Consider the following 25,157-nt stretch of genomic DNA (forward strand, 5'->3'; position numbering starts at 1 on the left):
ATCACCAAGAATAATGTCAGCATGGTTATTTAACAGTTAATATTTCACTTCAAAACAAAAAGAAATATGTATTTTCATCCTGACCTATTTGCTGAAATTTGTGTAATGGTTGCCATGTAGACATGAGATTCTGGTGTATGAATCAGTATTAGACCCACAGGGAAGGAGGTGGGAGGTCTTTATGCATCCATGCATCCCTCACAGGTAAATGTTAAGGTATGGATCACCTTTATGTCACCTGCTTGTTTCAAGCCATTGTCACATAACAAGGAAATTAAGCAATAGCAAAGTTCTGTCCTGTACACTATACATAGGTTTCCCATTGGTTTGATTTTACCGGTTGGCTGAATTATATCTAATGAATGCAACAAATCCATATTTGGTATTTGGTAGGCAAAACTACTGCTTTACAGAGTTCATGTCACAGCTGCCTCTTCACAACCCCCCCCCCCTTTTTTTAAAAATGTATGCTTTAAAAAGATATGAACTGATAATAATGGTGGCAACTTATATTGCATAACTAATAAGCACACATACTCTACTGCACTCATAACATAAAACTCAAGTATTAGAACATGCTTTCAAACAATACTGTACATATGTGATATTTTGCAACTATTGGAATTTGACAGATATTTGTGACATAAGCCCGGAAAAATATTGCCTCCTACAACACTTCATAATATGCATTGTATATGGCCTCCAATGAGGGAAATGGCCAATGTTTTCTATAGACAATTGAACATGGTTCTTGATCAAGGGCTCAACCAATGGTACAATTATTTGACTAAGTCCTAATTGGCAGAACATAATTAAGGCGTACACACCATTGAAAAGCAATTACTCTGACATACGGAAATAGTACTTCTCCTCAAATGAAGCCTCTCATGATTAACAAAGCATGCACTTTCATTATTACACTACAAACTGAGTTTGTTTGTGGCACGGTGTACAAGTCCAGAAGCCATTCATCCCATAATCTCAAGAAAAGGGTCACGGATAGCACACTGTATGTATGCAATTTCCTTCCAGTGGTAATGAATATTTCCTGAGCTACAAAACAATGTGGCTTTCCTGAGACCACACATAGGACGATTTCACCTCACTTACTGTCATAGTTTGGCGAGGTTCTAGAAGCGTGTGTCATGATGTGCTCCAAACTGGTTCCGTAGACTCCGGTGGGGACTGGGAACCCCGGTACTAGGGTGGCGTAGAGGAGATAACATTCCTCCGAGGCGTTCTCCTGGAGGATCTGGAACCACAGCAGGAAGAGACGCATGCCGTCCATTCGGTGCTGGGAAGAGTAGGAGGAGGCAATAACCAAGCAATCATTTCATCACATTTGCTTTTGGTGTCACTACCACCATTTTATCAACATCATTATCATCACCCTCATCATCATCATCATCATCATCATCACCTCTATCATCATCATTTTTAGCTAAGCAACATCATTACTATCATTATCACAATCATGCCCATGGTTGATTCCTGCTCAGTCTGCAGTCACTTTTAAAGAGCACTGGTAATATTCACCTGATAATGGGTCGTAATTACCCAAATTTATTATACAGTGCACTCCCGTTATAACCAACACAGTTCTAACGAAATTCCGGCTACAATGAAGTAAAAATTCAGGCCATGGCCATAACATTATCCACTCTATGTGATTTTATCGTTTATCTGTTCGGTTATAATGAAATTTCGATAAAACGAAAGAAAACTGCTGGTCCCAAGGTCTTTGTTATAGCGGGAGTCCACTGTATTGGTTTCTAATGAAAGAGGCATAAAGCAGCTTGGCCCATTCTTGCCTGAGCATTATTTACGATGATCTAAAGATCAGCCATATCACTAAAACAGCAATGGCATAACCTACTTCTTTGCCACGGCCTACTGTAAAGCAAGATATTTTCGCGGCATGAAATATTTCACAAATTGGACCTGACAGCCTTTTTCGGGAATTGCCACTGGCATTTAATGCATGTAGTGTAGACGAGAACTTTTGCGTGTATTTTAATTTTGTGAATCTTGGCCCTTGAAATTATAGCAAAATTGAAATGCACAAGGACATTCCTGGGTTTTTCAGTACCTTAAAACCCTTCTTTCCTTTAATATTGCTTTCAGCCATTGTACATGCTCATAAAAGGCCAATAAGGATGCACCTATGGCAATGTGGAATATTCAGAAAAAAAGAAAGAAAGTGTGGTACACATAATATTATTACCTCCGCCAAGGGAGGAGGTTGTTTTCATTACCGTTGGTTTGTGTGTTCGTTCGTTCATTCGTTAGTTAGTTTGTCCGTGTGCAAAATAACTCAAAAAGTAGTTAACGGATTGGGATGTAACTTGCAGGAAAGGTTGAGAATGACACAAGTAACAAACAATTAACTTTTGGTAATGATCCAATAATTTTTGGGGAATTTATGAAGGATATTTGATGTTTTGGCAGGTAGGGTCAATGAACTTGGGAGTTCAGGCTGCGCGTATTTGAGGTTTGCCTGCGCGCACTAAAGTGCGTGCTCTAGTTTCTGCTGGGGCGAGGCGCGCCGTGCAGCTGAAGGCTTATGACGTAACAAAGGCTTCTATATTTGGAAATCTGGCGACTTTTAGCACTGATGTTGTGTGTGCATATGATATCTCTATGGAAGAACAAGATCAGTGTAGTGGTGGAAATAAGCTTCCTGCTTGGCAGAGGTCTGCGCTCTCATACCCCTTTCATAAACTCATCCTCCAATTATCCGCCTACGAATAATGCGGACATTTCAATAAAAAATGCGTTCACAAACTCTGAAAATTATCCGCATTATTTCTACGAGCGCCCGTCCTGAAAAAGGCGGATAATCGTCATGGTGACTGCACACGTCCCTCCTGCCGGAAAGACAGGTGACGTTTTGACCGCACCCCGGCAATTATCCGCATTATTTGGGTTTGCGTTCACAAACTCCAAATCTGGTCCAGATGCTGCTATTATGCGGATAATATAAGGGTCGAAAAAAAAGCAGATAATTCTTCCCCCGCTCCGATTTTACGACCAAATGATGCAGATATTATCCGCATTATTGAGTTTATGAAAGGGGTATCAGAGTGCTTTTCTAGTTAACCTTGCTAAGCTTTCCGGACAAATTACAGACAATGAAAGACAGTACAACTCTGGCTGATATTTTGTCTTTCCATCATATGTGCAGCTACAAAAAAATAAAAGATGCAAGAACAAAGACAGCATTTTCTCAGAACCAATAAAAATTTTCTTAAGTCCCTGCCATTTAACAGACAGGGACATAAAGCTTGATATATTAGGGGATGAGAATTAATACAGGAGACACTGCAGCTTTCTGACATATATTGCTTCTGGAATTGATTACTGGAGTGCTTAGAGGAGAATTCGCTATTGTCTTAGCCCCATGTTGACACAACTTTTTCCAGGGGCATGGCTGTAAACTTTTCTCAACAGATTAATAGTGATCACAATTTACAGGCCAATGCCCTGATAATGAGCAATTTTGTTAATGCTTTTCTTATTGTGAATGAATGATGCAGTATTCAGTACCCTGGGGTACCAACTGAAAAGCTTCCATTCTGTTGGGTGTACTGTACCCTGAATTTCCTAAAAGTGGGTAAAAGTTATCCTAGTGCTATGCATGCATGAAGATTCTGTTGCATTAGCGTGAATGAATGCTTAACATCAAGCAATGCTTTGATTTAATAAGTTTTTTTATTTCACTCTCTCTATCGCGCTGATTACGGTACCTTGTATTACAGTGCAACACTGATGCCCTGCCACCATGATGGCATAGGCAGTTCTTGCATGTGCCAAATTTTCAACAACAGCACCAGAAACACTGCACTAGCATTACCATTCAAAAGCAAAAAATACACATAGTCATGGGCAGGCAGTTAAAAAAAAAATAATAATAACATTTATCTCTTTCTTGCTGTATATTTGTTAGACTTATGCTGTAAGGACGTACCCCTCCTCCATACTGCTGCGTTAATAACACAAACAATACAAAGAAACCCTATACATGTATTCCGTAAAACACAGATAGACAGACACACACACACCTGTATACATTTATATTATCGTTGGGGCGACAAGACCTCAAATCTTAAAAATGTCAAATGTTCAGGAGAGCAAGAAAACATGACAGCCAAAGCACAATATCAAATGGGATAGACTTTCCTCTGACATGCTGTGGTGGCTTCTTTCTAGGGGTAAGACAGCTAGGATTTGGGCAGGACATCACTTAACTGATTATCTGACCATTTATCCAAAAGTCATTTTCACCAAAATTTGAGATACAAGGTCTCGTCACACTAGCGACGATATATGTTTACTCTTATCCAGCACTGCAATGCAAGAAATATCTTCATATATTACACATCTATATGTTCCACATTTGCGTGTATCTTTCACACACAGCAACTCTGCGACATCAAAGAACCATCCCATTGCCGATATTTGCACCAGCTGACGGGAGCAATAGGCATTCTAATCATGCTGTGTAGCACATACATGTGATATTTGTGTGCAGCTTGAGAAGACACTAGTACTTCCTTAAGATGCTCCAAGTGAGTGGCTGTCTTAACCATATGGAACCACAGGACAGCACAGGGTATGTACATCATTGGTATCAAGTCCTCCAGATCATTGTGCGCTTAAATGGATGTCATATTTGCCAAACCATCATGTATTTGTACAACTTCCTGTTCATTTCTTTAGAACTGGTAAAATTGATGGTGAAGTCAGCCATAATTGTGATTTATGCCCATAACCTTACTTATAACAACGGTATTTGAACTTTATAACGGAGAGAGAGAAAAAATATATAATGATGGTTCATGGAGATATGATGGGCCACATCAAAGTCCCACAGGTGGAGACTCTTTTCTACGAAAAAAAAAATGACAACAACTGACAAAGGCATGGCCACTGCTGAGTCAGACAAACAAGAAGATTCCAAATTTATGTCTGACAGTGAGTGATCATGAAAATGTACCATGTCCATTCCTGTTGATGCATTCATTGTTCACTGTTCTTTGTTGTTGTTGTTGTCGTCGTTTGATTCACATGTACATAAATTCTATTTATAAAAATTTGGTTCATCAGTTACTTTGTGGCACTGGGAATTATAAATAGCTAGTTTCATATCATAAATCTATCACACAAAAAAAGAGAAAAAAATGTATAATGAGCTTTCAAATAAAAAATAAACTTCCCTAGACTACTCGAGAAGCTATGGGTCCACAGATGCTGATGAACACTCACAGACAGAAAAAAAACCCTTCATATTTCAGCAAAAGAGGCAAGATCTCCATTTATAATCAGAAAATGCTAACTTTATGATCTACTCTGATTGCAATAATTGGCCTGAATTAAAGTTGTTGAGCATATCTTCATGACAAGTATCCATTTTACAGAAGTGAGTCAAAACCTTTTTTTTTTTCCTGTCACTTGAGTTTAAACTTGAACTGCATTTATAAGAGTCATGCATCACATCGTTAGCAGTAGAAGGCTTCAAGGTACACCACATATTCTTTTTTGAGCATGTGTGTGGCCCTGAAAAGGGCCTATCCACTCTCGACATTTAGTGGAGCATGTTCTTACCGTTCTCTTGAAAACAGTATTAAAGAGCATGCTCACCAAAACGTCCACAGTGGGTAGGCCCTTTTAAGTGGCATGATTACTTCAACACATAGTCAAGTGCTTCTCTCTGCCAGCTACACACAATTTCAATTGCCATTACACAAATCTTTGCAGACAGAGTATACTAGAACTCAAAATGAAACTGCACATCTCATGCCTATCACTAAAACAGTCAGTACATTTTACCTTGAGTCCATTGCCAACATGCAGAAGTTTCTTCATGATTCGACCTGGAAATAGAGCAGTCAAGAGAATGAAAGGCTGTTACTGATGACAATTAACAACATTATTGACATCAATACTAATTTCATGACACCTCATTTGCTTCTCTTTATGCAACATATGAAATAAAAACAATATAGTTTACTTGCACTTCACATGGCTTTTGAGAGCATTGTCACTCACCCTTAATCTCTCACAGAACCTTTTGATATACCGGCTTCCCTGTTCCTATTTTTGGTAACATCTGCTGATTGTGACTGCATATTAACTCTATCCAAATGTGAGATTCCTTCAGTTCTAGGTCAAATGATATCGTCCAGTATGAAATTCTCTTTCACTCATCATAGCCAGTTCACACTGTAACATCGGTGATTTACACTCAGAAAAAAAAGAAAGTAAACACTTTTTCGAGATTATATTTCTCATATAATATTTGGCTAAAAGTTAATGTATTATACACCATATTAAAGATAATTTAATTGGCTATCAACCCGGTAGGTCAACAAAAAGGAAAACTTTACCCATGAGTGAACACCATTGTTTTTCTCTTCCAGGGCACAAAAGTAAAAATTGCAAAACTGAGCAAGTTGTCATTCATGCGTAGGCGCTCTTCCATATAACAATGTGAACAAACAAAAAATTTCACACAAAAGGCAACGTGACTTAACTTGCGAAAATAAACCTATGATCTCTAAGATATCTTTAAAGCCTAAAAGATCAATGAAGGCTAAAAATAATGGAGGAAAAAGAAGAATCTTCTGTCAAAACTAAATTCAAATGAAATAAGAAAAGAAGCAATAATCAACCAAAATGGCAGAAATTTTAGTTGTTTCTTTTTTCAAATTAGAAAATTGTCTAGAATGTTTAGTTCTTGAATTTGTCTTATGAATTCTTTAAAAAATGAAATAAAAAAAATTCTGTTCATGTAACCATGTTTACGCATATTACTCCCTATATCATTTGAAGTTTGAGTTGACAGAAAATTCTTATTTTCCCCCTTTACTTCCCCACTTTGTTTTTGTTGGAGGCTATAAAGAGATAAAGACAACAAAACCATATTTTTGCTATTTCATTCATGTATCTCATTGCATTAAACTGGTCTTTTGTTGTCATTGTTATCGTGAAGGGCATTTGCAAATGAAAGGCAACATGTCAATTTTTGCAATTCTTACTTTTGTGCTTTGGAGGACAAATAACGAATGTGTTCACTAATGCATAAAATTTCCTTTTGTATTAACCTACTAGCTTGATAGGCAATTAAATTACCTTTAATATGGTATATACTGTATACGCCATATATTACGTGAGCCTAAATTTTTGCGAATCGGGAATTCCCGACGATTTCGCGAGTGGTTAAATTCGCGATCGTAGAGTCCTGTACAGAACGGAGAAGGGTACAGGCGTACGTTACATTCACATTGGCATCAGAGTCAATACTTTCGCGTGTCTTTAATTTCGCGAATAGGACCTGACTCGCGAAATTCGCGAAAATAAAAACCTCACGAAATATTCGGCGTATACAGTAATACATTGATTTTCATCAAAATCTTAAATGAAAAATATGAACTCAAAAAAGCGTTTACTTTCTTTTTTTGCTGAGTGTAGAATCTGATCATCACTGTGGACAGCATCAACATCCAAAATGGCCTCTTAAGGTGATTTCTAGAAGTAAGCAGACTACGATTGTAAATTATTGTCAAAATTATTCAATTCACTGTTTTAGATATCAATTGATTACTGTCCACTTGCATTGCTTTTTGGAAATTTAGAAACACTGACAGTTTTTAACACACTTAGATACCAGACTTTCACGAGATAGTAATTGACATGTTGTGATTTAGGCATTTTGAAAGTACATGTAAGTATTTATAAGAATTTATACAATCAGGATGACTTCAAAAAGATGTAATGATAGGGCACACACAATATTCACTTTTGTACTTTAATTTGACAGCGAGTTCATACTTTTTTCAGCATATGTCTACACATAGAAATGTCAAAGCCTGTTGTTTTTGGGGCTGAAATGGTGCAGGAAATCCATAGGCAAAGATATATCAAAGAAATGTATGATCCCTCGGCCATCTCCAGGAATAACTAACCCAGGAAGGTTGGCAAAATCATAATCACTCTATGGGACAGAGATTGCCTTCCAAAACAGATCTTTGTTGAGGAAGAAATGCATCTATCATCCCAAACTTCAGTGTATGCTTACAGGAGAGAAAAAATATGTGTACATGTATGTACGCCTTTATGTATACATACAGTATACATATAAAATGTAGGATACAAAGTCATATTCTTGAATTTTAAGCAGACAACACATTTTTATACATATTTTAACGATGATATCGCTTAGCTCTTGAATGTTTGAATGGTTTAGCATTGGATACTGTACACTTGTAGATACTTTGTATGCACAGCTGAGTGACAAACTATTGAGATTTTGTAAGTAGCTGTATTTCAACCATTTTTTTTCAACCAATTATACAATATAAATGACTGGAAATTTTGTGTATTGCCAAGTAACTTGCTAACACAGAAACCTGGAAGGCATCTTCACTTATTCTGAACAAACAAAAGGAGAACATGTATTGTAATGATGTATCACTCATCTGCCTACTGTGCTTATCTTTTGTTCATACGATGTGGTTTAATGGTCATTGCACTACATGTACGTCAGTGAGGAAGGAAGAGACTCTAAATCAAAGAACTGCGTAAATGATACGCGTTGAAGTACAGAAAGAAAATGATATCATCTAGAATTGGGCTAATAAGGGAGAATCATTTTGTAATCTCAAATGCATTAAGTGCATTGATTATCAGGGTTTTGAATAGAATGGATCTTTTTTTGTTTGTTAGAAAACATAGTATAAACACAATAAATATCAGGAAAATTTAATGGGAAAAATACAGTATACAATGGCACATGACCATTACCATGGCAACTGAAGTATCTGAAAGGCAGCAAACACGAGGGTCTTCTACAAATGTGATAACACGTCTTCTTTTCTCAAATCTTTAGAGCAAATTCAATGGAAACATGTTGTGCCCCAGAAGTACAAATTCCTGACTTTATAAAAAGCAATACCAGGAGGAGAAAGCAGCAGGCCAACAACAAATAACATTCACACCTCATACTAAATGCACACATGTGCATTCATCAATATACTAGATATCGTATGTACGAGTCAGGAGGTAATTAACTTACCTATACTGTGGAACTGCCATCTAGCATGTATCAACTCGGGCACGTAGAGGAAGATTTTCTGGAAAACAGAACGAAAAATAACATTTTATCAGATTTTATTTCTAATATCCAGAAGATTTAAATACAATTATACTTCTACTTTAGAAGAAAATTACAAAATTTGAATTTGTGCCACACATTTTTTATTTGTGGCCTCAGTTTTAGAAGCCACAACAGAAATAACCTGTGCAAACATGAAACAGCTCCATGAAATGATTCAGAGTGCAATTGTATCGTCCCCAGCCATCATGGCTCTGCTGTTATAAAGTATGCCTACTCCGTCACACTCTGAAGGGTTGGAAGTTGATGGCCTGTTTACCTGATTGACTGCCCTCTCCCTTGTCAAGATATGTCCACAACTTCCACACTTATTTTACTTGTGATAAAATTTTGCTGCCTTTCATATATACCACATATATCTGCTCTTATCTTCAGTGCACAGACCACTATGATTCACTGATGATTTGGCGCACCTTTCGGAGCGTTGGTAATCATGGAATTAGTCTGTACTGTGGCCATGGTTTGCATGTCTCCGAACAACGCATATTATTCATTCCACAATGGGGTGATAAAGCCAGGTGCCATGATTGGAAATTATCTAGCCGCAGTCATTCCAATTTTCCTGCTCAGTATGCGGCAGATAGTGTAACAATCTGTCACAGTGTCCCAGACAGTGTACTATGAGTATTAAACAGCATGCCCCCGATCACTGTATATTAACCCTCTGGTGCCCTGAGGCTGCATGCAATGTCAAACCTCCACCAGCAGACATATCAGTACATCTCACACTTTTGAATGCCAGGTTGAAAAACAAACAAACAAACAAACAAACAAACAAACAACTGATTATGTAATCGTGGAAGTTAACTCACAGAGTTGGGTGATACAGGGATGATATGAATCAGGAAACTAAACCACAAAAATTGTCACACACCCAAACACCACACAAGCACACACAGTTTGATGGCATGCACACACCTATGCCACACATAAGGACAGTTCTGCAGGTAATGCAGTGATTGTTGAGAGGGACAGCTTTGAGCTGATCAGGGGCTTTGGGGTTAAATTCTTTCAGAAAAGGCTTAAATTTTGCAATACTGTCCAATAATGAGTGAGATATATGTATACATAGAGCAAGAAAATATACAATCAATGTTACCATGGTGAAGAATAGTACTTTGCTTTTATGAATAAATTCAAACAAACAATACAGGTCTTCAGTATCAAGACCATGAACATGTAGTTTAAAATACAGCTGTACTCCTTTGAACAACAAAAAATAAGTGCGAATATCTAACACAATGGTGAAAACAAATCTGTTCTATTATCCATTGTCAGTGAGTAAGAACATGATTGCTACTGTACAAAGTCCTACATATGTGTGAAATGCCTACTTGAACACTTGGTACGTACAGTACAGTCTAGATTGTTCAGATACATTTGTTCAGTCTAAAGTTTCCATAAATGCCTTCATCAGGTGATCATCAGGAGTGTAACTTCAAGAGTGTATTTTCTTGCTCTATGATGGGGTTGTATCTTTTCTTTTGTCAAACACTGTCGTATTAGCTTGTATGGCACCAAAATTTTCGTCTTCAGAGAATAGCCTTAAATATAAATGATACCTTTCATGATTAAATAGCATATTAACAACTAACCAGGTGTGAGCATTTCAACTGCCCCCTTGAAAGTGCCAATTAACAACAAGTGAAAAGATAATTTTGACACTCATTTCTTTCTGAGATATAATGACAATACATGTCATACAATGTAAGTCCTCCTGCACACAGTTAGGTACACCTGACATTGAGTTGTGATGATATGTGATACTGAAAGTGAAATAGGCGGCCAACCTGTCATCTACATGAGAACAGTGTTGACCATGGTCACTGATAGCACAGATTGACAATCAGGTAAATAAAATGATCCTTGATTTGTACCATTTCCATTCTCTGTATACTTTGCAGTTTCTGTGACAGTGGACATTTTTGTGTAAGTAATTTTTCCTGCTCAGCCAATAAGATGAATTTTGTGGATGGTCCAGACAATTCAGTGAGCACTCTAAACAGCTCAATGCTGTCACATCAGATAACAGCTTTGGCAGCACAAACATGCTTATTTTTGTGCACTGTAGTTTCATGTTACGCAAAATGTGCAGAAATTTCCACATGGCCAAATTTTCCACTTTCACAGTATAATTTGTAGGTGTACAAGTTGTACATGGAGGGTAAAATACAGAAACAAAACAAAACCAAATGCTGGTGACCAGCTCTAAGGGAAGTCACTTTTCTGTTTCTGCTGGGTGATCCCTATACATACTGTACAAATTATACAATATACTGAACTTGATTCCAATTTTAATCCTGGAGTCTGCGACATTCATGTATTGACAGAGGAAAGTCAAGCCTACATTAAGAAATTTCAACCAAAAAATAAAAATGTCATTAGAACTCTTGTATGCCTTATTTAGCAAACTGCTTCATGTTTAATAAGTAACTACAGTCAAACCTGTCTATAGCGGCCACCCAAGGGATACGGGAAAAGTGGCCGTTATAGACAGGTGGCCGCTATAGACAGGTAACATGTATCATCGTTGTATACATCCACATATACTTACAGGTACATGTATGTGTGTACGTATACACATGTGTGTATCATGCTTAGAACAATGCCGGTGTTTATGAAATTATTGTTGCACAGTACATGTAGCATGTGCACAGTCATGAAGAAAGCTTAACACTAGTGCATTATTGTGACTGAATGAGTGATGAATGCAACGGTGGCGATCACTGAACGTTGCCCAGGAATGACTGACACGGCTAACAAGCAGAAAAACACTCTGAATTATCGGCTCGGCTACGGCTCCATCGGGTTTTTGGCCGCTATAGACAGGTTAAAATCTACCGCGGGAAACAAACTTTGTGGCCGCTGGCCGCGTTAGACAGGTGGCCGCTATACACAGGGTATTTAACATTGCTTTTCTCTCGGGGGGATTTTTCAGTGGCCGCTATAGACAGGTGGCCGCTATAGAGAGGTGGCCGCTAAGGCAGGTTTGACTGTATATAATGGAATAGCTTAGATTGACAACGAGCACGTAACAGAGCTTTGACAGTGGTCTTTGCCAGTGACACACTTCTAAAGAATTTAGTAGGCAGTTGAGAGTTCTGTTACATGTAGAGATAATCAAGCACTTCCATTATACACAATCTGGATTAAGGTTGTTTTACAGCTCTTCAATACGCTAACATTTTGGACTGATAAATCAGGTTTAAATGCAAATGCTGCTGTCCTATCATTACAAAAAACCTGTGTTGTCAAGCAGACTGACTTCAATGTGTGTATGTGCACAGGTTACACTAGTGTATGTGTTGTATACATATATCGGTTATACATGATACATTGTAGCTACTGTATGATTGTACAGTACTACAGTACAGGCTGACTTTTATGAAATTTAAGACTGATTACATAACACTTGCACAGGTGGAAATACCAAGAGGATGGTGGAGATGGGTAGATAAAATGGCTAGATCTGTATTACTACAGTATTATTGATGGGTAGCATTATTTCAAAGGTACAGTCATTGGAAAGAAATGTGGAATGAAGGGAGGGGGGGGGGACTGCACTTGTAACATTGACATTATCCTTCTCATTACATGGGTACACACATACAGATTTGTATGGGGTTTAATATTCTAGCTGTCATTGTGCACGCCAAGTGTCTATTGTGATCATACAATGTACCATGGTATACATGCACATACATGCACAGCAAGCACTAGCTGCTGATGGATATTCGATGGAAAATATGAATAATTCACCTGAAAAAAAAATACCGCCTTTCTGCCAACCGTTCACTTTCAACAGGAGCTCTACACTGTGCTGGAGCATCATACATACGATTGTACCTGCCTGCATAAAGGCACCATTTAAAATGTTACCCCTTTTAAAAGTGTGAGCTGCATGATCTTTAATACATGCTACCTCTATCTCTGACAATGTACCAAAATTAAGCTCTCTACAAATTGAAGTTGAAAATAATCATTAAAGGCAACACAGCAAAATCCAATATGAAAATCTGTGTGTGATCAGATTTACATTGTACCAATACCATTCTCAATATTTCCCATATGCAGTAGAGTACACAAACCATTTCAGAAACAAGTCTACCCTCACTGTAATATTTGTTAACAGTTACAAACTTGACAGTGGTGGAATATTGTATTTCATTTTTTTTTTTTGTAAATACCAGTACCCAAGAGTTATTTTATCTACAGTAGTTCAACATCGTTATACATACATTGTATCTGTCTGCAGATTTCACACACGCTAAACTTGTGTTTTTAAGGTTTGGTAGCACACTGTTACCACAGTTTTTGTTTTTTCAACTGCAGTATATATCTGCACATACAATGTAAAATCAATCTCCTACTAGCGCTTGTCTGCATGAATTATGTTGTCAAGGACACATTCTATAGTCCCATATACTCATTTGTTGATAAGAATCCTAAATGTGGACAATTAGATACCACTACAACAAGAAATCACCATTCCTTTCCAATACCTTTCATAACAGTGATAATTGGAATCTGTCCACTGGCATTTCACTTTACAGACCATATTCCTTAACAGCTTACAATATAGCAGAGTGGAGCATTTAAACTATTTCATCAAATGGGTAATAACCCAATATAGTCAGATATTGACTCTACTTGTATTGCACTTTTAAAGGTATGCGATAAAACATCTTAAAGATCACAACAGACCCAAATACAAAAATGAAGGCTGACAAAAACTGATCGAAATCAAGCCAGAGGTTTGTTTCGTATCCTTTGCGTGGTTAAAGCTGTGTACACTATGAATCACAATATATCTCTTTCCACCTCCCTGATATCACACAGTACAAGGGTTTGATAAGGACCTTTCTTTTTTCTCTTTCTGATTTTACCAGAGCAGTGGGAAGCCAGCATTCCCGCCATAACCCTCAGCAGGAGGGGCCATCATAATTTCCTACCCTCCCTTGCAGTCATGTCCTCCCCACAACCTCTCCCCTCTTTTGCCCTCACTGCCAGCCTCCTATTCCTAGCCAAACACAGAGCACTGCTGAGAAGGGCCTTCTTGGAGAAACAGCTCCCCCCACTCTCTATTTCTCTTCCCCATCAAGAATTGCAATAGCCATCAGTACGATCTACACTCTTGCATGAAGTGTTTACAGCTGATCACTCTGCAAAATACTCTACTAAACTTACATTGTGTGTACATCCACGGACTGTCATCATCTTAACAAATTTGTTGAAAACGTTAATCCCACTAAATAATCGTATCTCTTTGATATTGGTCTACTTTTAACTAAAGTGCTGTAAAAGGAGGAATATTCCTGCACATGTTCATTTTCGTAACTTTTGCAAGAGCCAAGATTCGTGAAATTAAAATGCACATGAAAGTTGTACACTATATGCATTGACTGCCAGAGGCAATTTGTGAAAATTTCATGCCGTGAAAAAGACTGTTGGCTCCAAATTGTGAAAATTTCATGCTGCAAAAATATCTTGCTTTACAGTATCATTTTTATAAGAAAAAAAAAATCTTGCCACCAGCCAAGAATGTGGAGATTGAACAGGGTCAGAGGTTATCATGGTATCTAGGCACAAGGCAACACATTACATGGCTTGCTCTGGATGAGGTGCTAGCATCCTACGGCATATGAGATCAACCATTTACCAACATTTGCCAAGTATCAGCTACACCTGTAGGCAGATTGGGGTATTGTAAGATATTTAGCACCAATTTGTGTGTTCTAAAGCACTCGTGGAAAAATTTCTAATGAAATGTCATTGGTCTAAAGTTCAAATTTCTGACAAAATTCTAATCATCAATTGTCTTGTCTCGACTCTCTACATTAGACAGCATGTTATGATTATATCTATTGTCATATATGATCATGACAGATCTGCTCAGCAAAAACAAAGAAGTACTCATGTGTAATGTAAAAGAAAAGTAGTTCTGATCTCAAAACGAGCAACAAAAGCAACAAAGTCATGACATTTCTTATGAAATGCATGAGGGTTTTATACAAGAAGAGAGTCTCTGTAGTGAATGCCCTATCCTACCATCTACACTTAAGTCTAAAATAAAACTGACACTGAAATATGGAATGTCAAATTGATGATCTGCTGTTTGAAGTTGCTCTCATAGTCCACAATTCTAAATTTGCTTCTTGGACAATGGAGCGAGGCATATCTACACAGCCAACTGTTATCTTCCCACACTCAAATTACTGTAAACCAAAGAATGATATTTCACCGAAGATATACTGTACATGTGATTGAACACCATCAGGCCTGCATACCATTCACTGTAACTAACTTATATGCATCTTTAATGAAAAGCACAACTCATCTAATGTATCTAGTTCAGAGGTACATGTACAAGTTTTGTTTATCTGGCATGATCATTACATGTCACCTTCACTGTAAGGTACAATGTGCTGCTTTCATCTGCGTGTCATGAAACTTTCACCATTGCAGCATTCATCTGCCAACACCACTGTGGTCTGTTTATACCTGATTTATGTTGGTTACATTCTGAACTCTGTCATAAAAATACTTGTGAAGTCGACTCCCAGACGTGTGTTCTGATTAAATTTTGCCTAGAATATTAAAGTCCTATAAACTTCTGACAGGATATGCGAGGTACCTTGGCATTATATCTGCTTTCATACATGTAGGATAAGAGAGTTGTTGTCAGTCATCTTTTAACTACAAAACATAATTAACTTGCAAGCATTTTTGGGGGTGGGTTTTTTTTTTTTTTTTTTGCAACGAAGGAACAAAAGCAAACAAGACAGTGGATCAGTGCACATCACAACTCTGCATATATATGCATGTATTTAGGATTCTTGATAGTATCTAAGTTGTCTCTTCTGTTCAAACACAACTCGAGGAAACCATAGGACTATTGTAAAATTGCATTCAATTTCACAACTTTTTGATTCAAGTAGTAATAAAAACAAAGTTTAGACAAGAAAATCACTTGGAGACCAAAATTTGACAATGACAATCATACTTCTCACAATATTTTATGTCACACAAAATACTGGCTGACAAGGACAAGTTCAGTCTTCATAACGGATTGAGATTATGCAGTGGTGCATAATATATCGCTTATTGCTCAATATTTCGGTAAGTAGAACACATCAGTGAAAGTTTCAGGAAAATCAGACAATCCAATCAAAAAGTTATGAATTTTTAAAGTTTCTGTATAGTCACTGCTGGATGAGAAGATTACAACACTGTATGTTGATGATGTGACGTCACATGTGTAGAACAATATAAGGAAAATATAAAGAGAATTACACTAAATTTCATTTCACGAAAAAAGTACACATTCCCTCAGCTTGTAAATGACATATACCGGTATGTTATTAAATAATATCATTCCCCTGCCTTCTGAAAGAGGCAAGTCATTTGCTCCTTTATTATGCAAGGAAAGTAAAAATATGTTGATTTTTCTTCATATCATCATTCTACGTGTGACATCACAAGCTGTGGCAGACTTCACATCCAGCAATCACGGAACAACTTCAAAAATTCATAACTTTTGAACACATTGTCCAATTTCACTCAAACTTTCACCAGTGTGTTCTACTAATATTGCTGCAGTCTCTTAATCCACATGTTTATCAGATGGACCTGTTCTTTAAAGTGTGCAGTTTCTAGCATACCTGATCTTCAACTAGACTGTGTGATTTTAAATTTTAAAAGAATTTGATATATATTATTTGCATGAACACAAGGGCTTGGTAAATTGACAAGAAGTATGTTTATGACATGGGGAGTAACATATGTCACATGTACATATAGTATGTGTATGTAGGAAGGAATTTAGTGTAATGTTTGGTGACCATAGTGGTGTGAATGAATCCTGAAGTACATGTATCGTCAGACATTTTCACTGAATACAGAAAAACAAATACTCTATTACTCCGGTACACATATAAACTAGTTGACTTTTTATATCATTTCAATCAGCCACTAGATATCACAAATTACCCAAAATCAAATTGATGTATGTCAGTAACACAACAAACAATAAATAATAGAGTACAGTCTCATAATGGATAATGATGGAATGTTTGGACCTAGAATTATAGTTTATACAGTAGTGTGTCTGTGATATATGTCATGTATGACTTAGTAAAGTATACATGTATGTATTTTGTTCATGATTGCATCTGTGTGCATGCAAATACCCTAGCAACTGAAAGTGAACCCACAGTGTCGGTGATATTACCATGATCTTCCAATGCACAACATGTATACATTTAAGTTTTATGTGTTGATATGCAACATATTACGCTGTGTGCACTCCATTGTGCTTATTTTGAAAGTCGACTGCTATTGTATGTAATTTACGAGATAAACAATACACCAAAGTGTCACCTCGTTGTACATACTTGCACCATATTTACAATGTACACACAAAACAGAGGTCAATAAAAACTTGTATATTATACGTAATGCTGGTTGACAGCATACTCCTGAGGCATGTGGCAGGCCAGACTGATTGAGTACACAGGGCTCTAGTACTACTAAGTCCTGTTTTCATTTAAACACAATGGGCAAGAATATGTATACATAACAGAAGGAAGCATTTAAGAGACATGATTTACTGTGAACTCCAACCGTTATCACAGTAAGACCAGTGTATCCTTCCCAACACTTTGTCCATTAAAAAAAAGTTTGTCCTAAAAAACAAAATGGTACTCAACATTGGCATGGATAATAGTCACCTCAGAGCACAGCATGCATAACATACAGTATTCTATGCATGCAGATTAGAAACAACTGTATGGTGCACTTGTACAGTAAAGTGGGTATTTCATTGGCCTGGACGGCAGGTGGCGACAAGGTGGCGACTCAAGTCTTCGCTGGTTGCGGAGATGTCTCTGTGACGTCTGCTGGAGACCAGCCGGGTCTTAAGGGAGTCGCAGGAAAATCAAACATGAATAATTTTGTTGTTGTTGTTGTTGTTTAGACTTTTTCCAGTCTCCAGATCGTCTCGGAGATGTGAACTCTGAAACCTTGTGGAGACCCATGGCGACTTACTGGCGACGAGGAGGAGACGTCACACAGACGTTTCCACAATTGGATCTTCAAGAAGTCCCGTGATGCCGCAGATACTGCAGTAATATTTGCACGACTTCTGGGCAAAAAGGTTGTCACCTTGTTTGAAGGCATCTCTGACGTCACCTTCTTGGTGTGAGCACAAGCCATTTTTGGTCTTTCCAGTTGCACTTTAGTGAACAGGACTTTAATATCAGTCGCAGCAGTCGTAGTGATGTCTCCTCCACTGAGATAGGCCCTTAACTTTGCTCTTGCACGTATGTTTTTTGGTATTCATGTCAAATGTTGGGATAAAAAAATATGGCCTTTCACCACTGGCACTTCCTTTACATGATCATGGAATTATACCCACAAATGAATTACAGTAACTACAGTGCAAAAGCAAAAGTGGATAAATCTATCTTTTCCAGGGCAGAACATCACTTAAACTTTGATCCCTGCAACACCTATTTTTCAGTCCATCACTGTGGTTCTACATTGTATATCAGGTCAATCAAGAAATCTACCACTTGATATACATGCCCCTATTCACAAAATATAAAGTCTGCAAAACATAATCAGATGCAGCATATATATTCCTAGGTATTACCTGTACTGTTTTACAGTTCATATGAGAAAGTTCATCTTGTACTAAGGTTTGACCTCTGTATGCTGCCAGTGTGGGTTGAACATTGGTTACTCAATACTACACACAGGTTGCAAAGGTGTTTTCAATCATATCTTTTTTTTTTATTATTCATCTCATCAAATACAATATCACATTCATCAGTGACTGCCAGGTATTCATTCACAAAGAGGCTTGAGACCATACCTCTGTATAATGTAATATTCAAAAAGTTTTATTCTTTGGGCACTGTTTTTTTCTGACTGTGAGGAATCCTTCACTACTGTTGTTCAATAGCATCTTGTGTTGCTGTTTCAAATACAGTCAACCTCGCTTACCTCGATGTCGGATTAGCCGAATATCACTTACCTCGGGGGCAAAATGAAAGTCCCGATTGTTCCTATATGGAGTTTCCGTGTGTTAAAACTCGCACAGCTTGAAAAAGTAACTCGAAGTTCGGCTACCTCGAAGGGAAATCTACTGTCACGACAATAATTAACTTATTGTTTTTCCAGCATGTTGCTCGAATCGAAATTGCAAACATCACTCAGTATTTCTGATTAAGCGCGCGTGGACAGCGAAGACATGTCACAAATCTTTTCACACTGTATTGTATTCTGAGACCAGAACGATCGTGCGCCCAAAGCAATACACGGCTGGCAAGAAAAATCCCCCACACCTACACTGTACCTACGGATCTGTACACACGTACACGGTATGCACATACAACGTGTAGCACCTGTTCCAATAGTGTGCTTATGATAGCGCTACGCTCTGCCCCAGCATCTTCTTTTCTTTAACCACTGTGTTCTGATTTGCCATTGTGATAGCCATGCCGTGTGTGTAGATTTCTTAACCATCTTGGCGCACCTGCTTGGGTGTTGACAGTTATATCTTTGGCATTAATCATGGTCCACTGTCCGAACATCAATCTCCTGCATAGCGCTTTTCTACCATTTCTTTTCACGAAGCTTGTTTCATTAATTCTCCCCTGAGAACGCAAGCACTGAATACTTTTATTCAATGATGCGATTATGAAAATACGGTGGTATATGATCTGGAAGTAGGCCTAGCATAATTAAGAATAGATACGATTTAACAACAGTTTATTTAGATAAATTTAGATGTTATGGAAATATATGCTGCACGATTGTCAGGCAATTATCATTTACCAGTATTTTACCCCTGTTTTGACTTACATTTTATTTGAGTTTTCAGTAATTTAAAATTTTCCCCTTTTCTAGCACAATCGTATCAGCCCCCTAAGTTGTTTCTCTTTTTTATGCGAACAATCCTTTTTGGTAAATGTTTATTATTACAGTAATAGCACTGTACTCGTAGCCCCAATCTGATCTTGCAATATTACTCACTACTGTTTTTTGGCAACCAAGTAGCCCATCCTTTGTGTGCTGCACTTAATACTGATCGCTGCTGTACATGTTGTTTAAATCTGGTTTTGTTTGAATTTGCGCTGTACTGTCGGCCGTGAGTCACCCTCTACGCGACCATTATTCTCCCAATCACGCATCTGTGCACGCATACAAACACACTGTATGATGTTCGCCACGTGCACAGTGCGTTGCCATTTATTGCGCCAGTTTCTCATCCATGTATAACCACGTGTTCATCTCGTCAATACAGCATAGCTAGCTAGGCACTGCTCGCTGACTGTGAGAGCTGCTGGTAGACACACGGAAGACTGGTGTGTAGCGGTGCGACATTGCCGTCGCTCCCTGTAGCTCTAGATGTTCTTGGTGAGCTACTTTACATGCACACCTATATGTTGTGTGCAATATTAAAAGTTTGCAAAGCTAAGAATGTGATTCTTGTGTAACTGTCTGCTTGGTAAATTTAGTTTGTGTTTCGATGGGTTTCTCCACATTATGTGTATGAGTATTACGCAAATGCCTACACGGTATTCTGTAGACACACCACATCCACACACAATGTACATTCAGCATGCATGTTCTGCAACCTCGTCTTGCACTCGATTACGTACTGGTATTTTCTTTTTGCTTTTATGGTGATAGGTGATTTAATTGTCCACCAGAAAATAGTATTGAAAGAAGAACATCCATTTCCATTCAATTCATTCATATTCAAGTCAATTCAATTCCAATTGACAAGCATGCAAACAATCGGTATGCACTATAACAGATATTATGTCGAACATCGATAAACGTCGGATAAGTCGAAGAAAATTTGACGTACGCGGACCTCGAAGTTCGCGTATGTCGAACCATTTTCTTCAGTCCCGACTAATTCGAGGTATGCGAGGTTGACTGCATTGCTTTAGTCATTTACCTCAAACACCACCAGGATGGCCTCAAGATCCTCTCGCTGAGCCTTGTGCACCCTCTGCTTGGGGCTGGAGTCCAGCAGGACGAAGTTCTCATAGAACACATGGTAAATGTGGGAGAAGTACTGCTCGAAGTAGGACCGCAATTCAGATGTCTCGGCATTTTCTGCAAAATTCACAGGGATATAAACTGCACATTAGACTATGCTGACAAATGACTACTGTTGTGTTATCAGTGCTGCCACAATACAGGGATAATTAGAACTTTGATAGAGAAATTATATATGTTTAAAATATGGCTGAAAGGCCATAGAAAGTATTCCAAAGCAAATAAGTATTTTTTTTTCACCCCTTACACTTATAACACAGAAAGAATCACACCATAAAAATAAAAAAGATATGCTCGAGCAAAAATGAACAAGTACCTACATACACAATGGCCCCACATGACAATTATGCAACTAGTATTCTTTTTGTTGAGAAAAATGATAACCTTGTCAGCAGTGGCATTTAATCATCAAATCACATTTGTTGTGGCTATGCCTTCCTCATGGGATAGAGGTATAAATCATATATTGAGGTCTAATTACAATGACTTTGTCTGTTTTTATCATCCAAATAAGACCCTACACAATTGTACGTACTCGACAATTTAAAAAAAAAAGTGTAATTACCACTGGATAATCTACACTGCACTGAGAATGACCCATGAAAGGTGTTACTGTTAAACGGGTATGCAAATGTACGGGTATCATACATTCACATCTTTCGCTCAGCTGGCATAACAACACTTCTCCTTTAAAACATTTTCGTCATGATGACTTTAAGCTATGCATGACATTGATGGGGGGAGGGGGACAGTAACTGAAGTTAGCTGTGTTAAAATCTTATGCGAATGGGGAATCAACATAGGAGCTATAAATCAAATCAATGTGCAATGATTGTGGTAAGCTGAAAGAAGTCAGATAGTGAGATATGCGTGTGTGTATGTGTGTCTGTTTTACCTGTTTGTCTTTCTGTGGTCTTGTGAAATCTATGAACTGCATTTCTCACCCAACTTTATGCAACTTCCCATACGCTAAATCCTTCGTTGATTTTTTGCTTTTGGATACTAAGGAAAGATTTGTTGCATAATGTCAGACAACTACATGTAACTTCAGTTACAGATTGCGCAGGCAGCATACACCCTGACCATTCGCGAAGAGTGACCTGCCATGAGCAACAACATGAAAGTCAATGTTCCAGATGTCAATGACAGATTTGGTTCAAATTTATGAAAATGATTGGAAACAAGTAACGTTGATGTATCCTGTGACTGAGTTTGGTGCAATTTGGTTCAGTGGAATTTGATTGAGATAGCCACGTGCATACGAAAGTACATAGAAATGTACCATACTTGTTAAGTGCCAGGAGTATACTTGGGTGACCCGCACCTCGTCATAGTTAATGTTTGCCAATAATTGAATCAGATTTCGCCACTGAAATTCTTTGAAATCCAACTCACATACAGGAAAAATGCTTAAAATTTCAATGGAATCACAAGTTCACTGGTTGATATTGAAAATTTGCAGCTATCGTCGTCAAAGGCGAACGATGCGAAAAAGTTGCGCGCTAAGGAAGGGGCCCGCAACTCGTCACCCGCTCTCCCATAGACTTAGCACGTAAAAGACGTGTGCGGGTGACCGTGATGTTCCCATAGACATACACGTAAAAGATGCGTGCGGGTGACATAACACGTATTCCTATAGCCCTATTAAAAATTTCAGATTTTCGCGAAAAACTGTTCGGTTTTCACCACAATTTGCTTGGTTTTGGTAGCCCTGCCAAGTTTCAAGCGTACAGAACACAGTCCCGGCCATACATTTTTGTTCAGTGCGCTCAAAACGATTTTAAGCGGGGTGACGGTATTTGGGCCCCTGACGAGGTGCGGGCACCTGGCTATACTAGTAGGGCCAAGATCTACTGTACCAATACTTATTAAAGAGTAGATCTAGAGACTGTAGTGTAACTGTTAATTGTATCACCACTACACACTGCACTACTACTTTAGTATGATTGAGGGTACCACCTATCGGCACCCTACGGATTTGCAACTCGTTAATTCAAAAAGTAAAAAACGAATTCGCCTAAATTTTGCCAGGAGTATGCTGTAAATACTGCAGTTTTGAATCCCGTGACCATTCTGTTGATTCTGAATCTCCGTTGTAAAATAATGCCATTTTAGTGCATGCGATGCATTTTCTTTGCGCGACCTATAGTCTAAGGGTACCTCACGATCGGCACCCCCTCCCTCCATAGGTAATACACATGAATTTCACAGTCATGCGTCGTAACAGAGCGGATGTGTAATTGATCCGTGTTTAGTTTGGTTTGTTAGTTTGTTTATGAGTATGTTTTTCGTCTCTTCATTATCAATGGCGCTCCATCCCACACATACCTTTTCGATCAATACGCAAACAGCCATGATACTGTAACCAGGGTGTCAATGTCAAGGCTACCATGCCGATACGTGGTACCCATGCCTTGATACTTGCTTGATTTTGATAGATTTTTCATTTTACACACGATACGACTAAATGATAGGACATGCATGTGGCAACACTCTTCCACTACTTCCAGCCATGCAGTTATTGCGTTATACAGTTACAGTGCCTCAATCTAACTTTTGATAGGCTCTTCAAAAGTGGGTAAAGCTGTGTATTGACTATTGTGATAAGGGCTAGCTAGGCCCCGGCCCCTCTCCCAAGTTTAGCGCATTAAAAACTAAGCAGAGACAGGACAGGATACTTTTGTGTTCAACCTCACTTGACATTAGACCTATTTCACGAGTATGCCACATTAGATCTCCAGCCTACCAGCAGTAGGGCCTTCTTACTACAAACAACAGTATACTACTGTTAGTAGTACTGCAACGAAGTGAAATGAAAGTATACTAGAAATGCCAAAACACTAAGCACAAGATAGTAAACACAAGTCATAAATAAATTTAATGACCTACCAATCACAATTCGCAGGTGTCTCAGACGGGCAACCACATCTTTCTTCAAATCGAGAACCTTCTGACCAGATTTCTTAAAGTCACCGTGAGATTTTTTACTGAACATGACTTATCCTTCGTCACTTTTGCCTTGATTGCTTTGAAATGAATGAAATTCGCAATTAAATCCCATTCTTGGCCTGACAGTCACATCACTTCACACGGCCGGGATAGGTTTCTCTTCAGCTCGTACATCGTACATTGACTGTATTCATGTTGACAGCGCATGCGCTCACTCAGTCTACCGACAATCTTCGGCAAATTGGCATGTTTGACACCATGACATTAATCTAAATTTTAATCTTTCACCTACTTAATAGATGCTATTTCATACTTACATAATTACAATCAGATATTTTTTAGAATTTTCATTTCATGGAATTGAAGACAGTAAAAAACATATGGCGCCAAAATACATTTAAAATACATTACTCGGACGAAAAGAGGGTAGTGGTTTAATGTCATGTGATATGAGTCACCTTGAGTACCTCTGACTGAACGGAGAGGAGTCACCTGTGTGTAATGCTGAAGGAAGAGAACATTTCGGCAGTCAGACGCTCGGTACTGCTTAGGTTTCCAAAAATTTACAAGGGATGTGACAAGGTCGCTGATAACGAAAAGGACATAATATTACGCAGCTTTATTAGCTTACTATTAGGTGTTTAAAAAACCCCCACAAATTTCCAACTTTTGATGCTTAATAGCTCAAGAACTATATATTAGATAATACTGTCATTGATATGAGTAGTAGCTGAAAAAATGTACAATTTAGTTGGAGGTGATTTGAATATGAAAACCTAAATCAGTTTCATGAAATCCATGATTACTTCAAAGTTAGGTTCCAGATTTTGGTCAAATCTTAATCCTCTGTTATATACAAAACCTGAACTTTACACAGGAACTAATGATGTGTATGTGAGTGTGTACTTCCACAATGACCCTGAACAATGGACCTGGATGCCATCTGTTCAGAGCTCTGCTC

The 25,157-nt window shown here is 38.1% G+C and overlaps 1 protein-coding gene across 1 annotated transcript in view; it reads right to left on the bottom strand.

The window, feature by feature from the left end:
- Positions 1-24,331, bottom strand: part of LOC139717422 (ral GTPase-activating protein subunit alpha-1-like) — a 99,871-nt gene extending 75,540 nt beyond the window's left edge. The window contains exons 1-5 of the mRNA XM_071628925.1: positions 24,137-24,331; positions 21,144-21,304; positions 9,074-9,131; positions 5,830-5,873; positions 1,111-1,294 (exon numbers count right to left, since the gene is read on the bottom strand). Coding sequence (XP_071485026.1) covers positions 1,111-1,294; positions 5,830-5,873; positions 9,074-9,131; positions 21,144-21,304; positions 24,137-24,242 — 553 coding nt within the window. The 5' untranslated portion in view covers positions 24,243-24,331. The remainder of the gene's footprint in view (positions 1-1,110; positions 1,295-5,829; positions 5,874-9,073; positions 9,132-21,143; positions 21,305-24,136) is intronic.
- Between the last annotated feature and the right edge of the window lie 826 nt (positions 24,332-25,157).

This window comes from Diadema antillarum, unplaced genomic scaffold (assembly GCF_040938485.1).
Source record: "Diadema antillarum isolate AM-2024a unplaced genomic scaffold, OU_Dant_1.0 scf00000007, whole genome shotgun sequence".
Lineage (NCBI taxonomy): Eukaryota > Metazoa > Echinodermata > Echinoidea > Diadematoida > Diadematidae > Diadema > Diadema antillarum.